Source organism: Vombatus ursinus, unplaced genomic scaffold (genome assembly GCF_900497805.2).
Source record: "Vombatus ursinus unplaced genomic scaffold, bare-nosed wombat genome assembly UNPS02014789.1, whole genome shotgun sequence".
In the NCBI taxonomy this organism is placed as follows: domain Eukaryota; kingdom Metazoa; phylum Chordata; class Mammalia; order Diprotodontia; family Vombatidae; genus Vombatus; species Vombatus ursinus.
The window spans coordinates 171,140-176,914 of NW_020954567.1; the positions used below are offsets into that span (position 1 = coordinate 171,140).

Here is a 5,775-nt window from a genome sequence, read left to right on the forward strand (position 1 = left end):
GATCAGGATGGACTTGGAATTAGTTTCTCCATTGAGCCATTCTGCTTGGGAATTTTGTCACCGGTGGGTAACAAATAGGGCTGGGACTAGAACACCTGGGGCTTTGGTCTCGCTCTGCCAGTGGTATCCTGTGTATACCCTTGTACAAATCACTTCTCTTGGCCTTAGTTTCTCCATCTGTAAAATGGAGCAACTCTTGTACTACTCCTCTTTCTCCCAGGGTTGGGGTTATCAGTTGGATAATCACAGCTGTGAATGGGCTCCTTGCAAAGGGGGTAGGGGAGGGAAATGTTCCAGAGATCCTGAATTGCCTTTAAAAATCAAAAGTCTGGAAATGATCTAGGAGATGAAGTCTGAACACAAACATGCAAACAAGCTGGAAATAACCCTGAGATAAAGTAAAGAGGCAGTTATGTTGAGTTCCTCTTTTCTAATTTAAAAGGTTTCATGTTGAACTCTATCAGCAAGTTGGAGGTAGCAAGAGATCCAAAGACACCCATCAGGATGTTATGGTGGGACTCTGCTGCCTGGGCTCCTGTCCTTTCTCCTGTGAGACTGTGGGCAGCTCTGCTGCTCCTGGGTGAGGAGTGTGTTTCAGCATTTATCTGTGTTTATTGTGTTGGTGCGGGTATGGTTTTGAATTTCTAAATGTACATCTGTCCTATGGGTGAAGAAAGGGGCTGGGCATGGTAATGCACCCCTATAATCTCTGCTACTGCAGGGGAGGGGAGGCTGAGGCTTGGCAGATCTCTTGAGTTTGGAAGCTCTGAGTTGCACTAGGGATAAAGTCAACTGGGTTTCTGTGCTAAGTCTGGCATTAATATGGTAAACTTGGTGGAGGGAGAGGGGAGAGTTACCAGGCTGTCTAAGGAAGGTCCAAGTGGCCCAGATCAGAAGTGAAGTTGGTTAAATCTTCTTCACTGATCAGTATTAGGATCAAGCCTATGAGGGTTCATTTCACTTCCAGCCTGGGTGAGATAGGATGAGAAAGAAACAAACAAACAAAGAAAGAAAGGGAGAGGAAGAAAGGAAAGCAGAGAGGGAAAGGGGATGGACTAAAAGGGGGTTTATATCGACCTCACCACTTTAATATTGTTACCTATTGATGGTCAGAATTGATTTTTGGAATGTAAGTATTCAAGAGCGATTTGAATGGGGGTCATCAGGAAGTTTAATGAACAAGATGTGGAAAGCTACCCAGGATATCCTGTGACAAACAAGGGTATGTAAAGGTGGATGTAAAGAACCTGGAATAAATTGAAATGATATATGTTGCTGAGGAAGGCCATCAGGTTAAGGTCCTTAAGGGTGAAGATTAGTCCTTGGTTGTATAAGGAGAACAAAAGAAAGCAGAGAAGAGATCTGATTAGAGACTCAAGCAACCAATCAATTAACAAACATTTATTAAGTACCTACTGTGGGCCAGGCATAATGCTGGGTGGCGGATATAAAAATACAACAGTGAAATAATCCCTATCTTCAAGAAACATATTACATTGAGGGAGACAACTATATCAAAGTAAGCATACATTGAATATAATAAAAATAGGTTCACAGCAATTTGATTAAGAGGGGCACTAAGACCTGGGAGGATGAAGAAAGTAACCAAGGTGGTGCTTCAAGGTGGAACTTGAGGTGAGGAAACCAGGGATAATAATAAGAGAGGAGCAAGCACATTTCAGGCATGGAGGACAGATAGGGGAAAGGCACAGAGGTAGGATGTGCGGTGCCATACATGAGGAATAATGAGGACAATTTGGCTGGACTGTAGCGTGTGTGAAGAGATGTAATGACATGAAAGATAGGTTGAGACCAAGTTGTTGAGGGATTTAAATGACAAATTGAAGTTTCTATATTTGATCTTAGAAGTAATAGGGAAGTCACCAGACCAGAGACAGGTATTTAATTGTAGGATTTGGGATAGGTGGAAACTGAGCTGGAGAAGATGGGACCAAAGTGTGAATGGGTCATATGGGGGTGGGGGACAAGGGGAAGAGAGCATTGGCCATAGGAGGAGGAGGAGAGAGAGAGAGGGAAAGGGAGAGGGAGAGGGAGAGAGATAGTTCATGAAATAAGAAGCAGAATAAGCATAGGACAGTGGTTCTGAATTTTGAGACCAAGGTGAAAGTTGGCTTTTACAATAACTAGTAAGGATGGGTGGCAGGGGAATAGGCGAAAGACAAAGACTGTCATTGCCTTAGAAATTCTGGTAGCAGGGGTCACCTAGGAAGAGATTACTGATAGATACTGAACTGGAGAGAAGACAATGGGAGGTGAAGGACAGAGGCAAGTGGTGGTAACCTTCTGTGAGGAGAGGTATTCAAGGCTGTTGGAGGAGATAAAATCTTCTTGGAAAAGCACAGAGAGGGGGAAAAAATTACCAACAGAGTACAGGAAACTTCATCCTGTTCCTGAACTTGTCCCTCACAGGATCAGAATCCCAGAGTTTAATCTAGTCTAACCTTAATTCCCTTTGGTGTAGTGGAGAAAGTTGGGTTTGGAGTCAGAGGACCTGGGTTAGAATCTTGGCTCTGCCACTTATGGCTTTGGGACATTAGGCATGTCACAGCTTCTCTGGGCCTCAGTTTTCTCATTCATACATGAGGGAGTTGGGTTAGATGACTTCTAAAACCCAACTCTAAATCTGATCCATCCAGTTCCTTCCCACTACTTCAGAGCCTGATCACCAATCTCTGCTCTCTTACAGATACAGCTGGTGGTCGAGCTGGTGAGTTTACCATTCCCCTCTATGCCCCTCATCCTTCTCCACCCCACAGAATCTTAGGGAAGCAGGGTCAGTAACTCAAATGAATGAAGAAATAATTGAAGGAAAGGCTTGGGATCTCCCAAATTTTCCCTGGAACTGGCCATTTCCTGTATGAGAGGTGGGGATACAGACAAAGGCAGGAAGGGATACATCCCCATCAGAGACTCTTTCTACTGATCCAAAGTCCAAGATGCCCTCTCAGGCCACCTTGTGTCTCAGTGTTCCAGAAACAACCAATGACCCTGCAGTATGAAGGGACATCACCTCCTGGGAATGTCAACAACCATGACAAGGAGGACTTCAGGACATCAAGCTTCAGCTCTCATGTCAGCCAGACCTCTGGGACAGAATCAGAGGGATACTCTTATAAGACCTTCAAGGGCTATACTTTCAGCAACCCCTTACACTTGATTATATCATATGGTAAGTGAGGGTCCCTGATCCAGTTTAGAGTTCCACCTCTCTACCTGTCCCCATGCTTCCTAGCTTTGGTCAAAGCCTCAGCCCAACCCCAGCCCAAACCTCAGACCTCATGTCCCATCACAAACTTGTTCCAAGCTCAACCTTGGGACCCACTAGCCCAGTTTTTCCTCTCCTGCCTTTCCCATGGCCCACATCAAAGATCGCCAGGTTAGCCATCTTAGAGCTCTAGAGTCTCCTGTCCTGGCCACGTTTTACCCAACACTGACCTAAGGCCTGGCTCTGAAAATGTTTTACAGTGGAAAGGGGGAAAATTGATTATTAAAGCAAGAAGTTAGACATCTCCTGCCCGTGAAGTTTGGGCCATAGCAGTCAGATGGTGCTGCGGGAATGGTCATGGAGAAGGGTTGGTGGAGGAGTGAGTTGAATTCAAAATTGGGGAAAGATGTGGTATGTGAGGGGGAATTTTGGGACCAGGGTTGCCAGTCACCCTTCTGGATGCCAGTGACTGGGTAGGAGGGCTCTCTGTACTGCTCATTCTGTTCAGTCCCATTACCTCTGTTGCCACAGCCCATTTAAACTAATGCCCTCAGGAAACCATCCCTAGCAATACAATAGGCCTCTCCATCTCCTCCTTCTCCAACTTTATCTGTAGCTCAGGAGGCATCTAGCACTGCAAGTGGTCACCCCATACCCCATCTACCTAGGGGCTTGAGCTGCCAGAAATCTCAGAGAGAAAGTTAGGGAAGCCAGGGCTGGGAAAATGTGGGAGGATGGGGAAAGAGAGGAGGGTTATAATCCTGAAGCAATGAAGTGACTCCCCCTATCTTGGACCACAGATTGGCTGATATTACAGGTCCCAGCCCAGCCTGTGTTCGAGGGTGACTCTCTGATCCTTCATTGCCTGGCATGGGGAGGTTGGCCTCTGTCCCAGGTCACCTTCTACCGAGATAGCTCAGCCTTGGGCCCCCCCGGGCCTGACTCAGTGTTCTCTATCGGCATGGTTCATGCAGCGGACAGCGGGCACTATCACTGCAGTGGCACCTTCAAGAGGCCTGGCCCTGGAGCCAAGAAGGCAGCTGCTGTGTTCCTTCAAGTACAAGGTGTGAGCTGAAGCGGGGTTCAGGGGAGGTGCTGGTGCCATGAATGAGAGCCTTTGTTAGGGGCCAGTGGCCCAGGCTGGAGCTGGCTGGGGGATGGAGGGGTGAATGGAGGTTACTTCAGTGTCCAAAGGTGAGCCACCAGGGTAAAGTAAGGTCAAAGGAACTCTCTAGCAACTGAGACTTGTTATTCCAGGGCTGGAGGTGGGAAGGCCATTTAAATAAGAATTTACGTTTGTAGAGCACTTCAAGATTAACCAAGGGCTTTCATGCACATTTTTATTGAATTATCTTCCAAATATATCTATCCCCACTTAAACATGTGAGTTTTGCATCATCACCCACCCACTCTTTTCCAAATCATGGGGAGTGTTGACAGGGACTGTGGCCAGGCTCAGGAGAGGCTGGCCTCTTAAACAATCAACTTTTAAAAGAGATTTGCTGAGCAAGCATGAAACAATGGCTCCTCTCCCTCTGACCCTTCAGATTTCTTTACTCCCATTATCCTAGTACTTTCCATAGTTTGACAGAAATCAATTCAATTCACTCAAAAAAAACCCCACTTATTAAAAGTGCCTACTATGCTCCAAGAAGAAAGTGGTAGTGGCTGGATAGCTGCTCCCAGACCCAGGAAGCTCTGGGTTCAAGTCTGACCTCAGATATATACTGGCTGTAAGATAGGTCACTTGAACTTTTAATGCTCTAGGCCTGTCCTGTCAAACTAACGCATATGGATCCCTGCCAGTCACATATTGACTTACAAAGCTCCAGATGAATGTTATCTATATTGTATTGTATTTTCATTTATTTTGTTAAACATTTCCCAATTACATTTTAATCTGGTTAGGGTCCATTTCTAAGTTTGACACCTCTGCTCCAGCAATTCTCTTAGGATACATTTCAGAGAAAGTGCCAGTTCATATTGGTAAACAGGGTTTTCTCAGCCCATATCAGTGAAGTCACAAACTGAGTCCCATATCAGGCATTGTGCTAAGATTACAAAGACAAAACAGAAACAACCTCTGTCCTTAAGGAATTTACATTCTACTGGCAAAATATAATACAGTTACAAGTAAGCAAATACAAAATGTATTTAAAGTAATTTCAATCAGGAGAGAGTGGTAATATTTTGTGGAGCTGTCCAATCAATAGCATACTAGTAAATGTTTAAAAACCAGTTCTCCCAGAGGGGGAAAAAGTATACATGACACACTTTTAAGTTTAATTTGTATTATTAATTTTTTTCTATCACTTTCTTAGATTTCTATCACTTAGATTTTCTATCACTTTCTTAGATTTAAATAATCAACACAACAATAAACTAAGTTCTGATTTGTAGGTCTGCTAATTTCTGAGATGTAAATGTTCACACTGAAAATTTAACAGTTGGCTCTTATGAGCCCCATCCAGCTGGCTCCAGCACACTCCTGTTAAATCCAACTAGATAGATAGATAGATAGATAGATAGATAGATAGATAGATAGATAG

The 5,775-nt window shown here is 44.6% G+C and overlaps 1 protein-coding gene across 3 annotated transcripts in view; it reads left to right on the top strand.

Moving 5' to 3' along the window:
• Nucleotides 1-448: 448 nt before the first annotated feature.
• Nucleotides 449-5,775, top strand: part of FCRLA (Fc receptor like A) — a 9,620-nt gene continuing 4,293 nt past the window's right edge. The window contains exons 1-4 of one of the 3 annotated variants that reach the window (XM_027868338.1): nucleotides 449-580; nucleotides 2,708-2,728; nucleotides 2,987-3,190; nucleotides 4,027-4,290. In XM_027868338.1, the coding sequence (XP_027724139.1) occupies nucleotides 505-580; nucleotides 2,708-2,728; nucleotides 2,987-3,190; nucleotides 4,027-4,290 (565 nt within the window). In that variant the 5' untranslated portion in view covers nucleotides 449-504. Of the gene's footprint in view, nucleotides 588-2,707; nucleotides 2,729-2,986; nucleotides 3,191-4,026; nucleotides 4,291-5,775 lie in introns of all 3 variants that reach the window. The other 2 variants (XM_027868340.1, XM_027868339.1) reach the window with 2 other exon arrangements.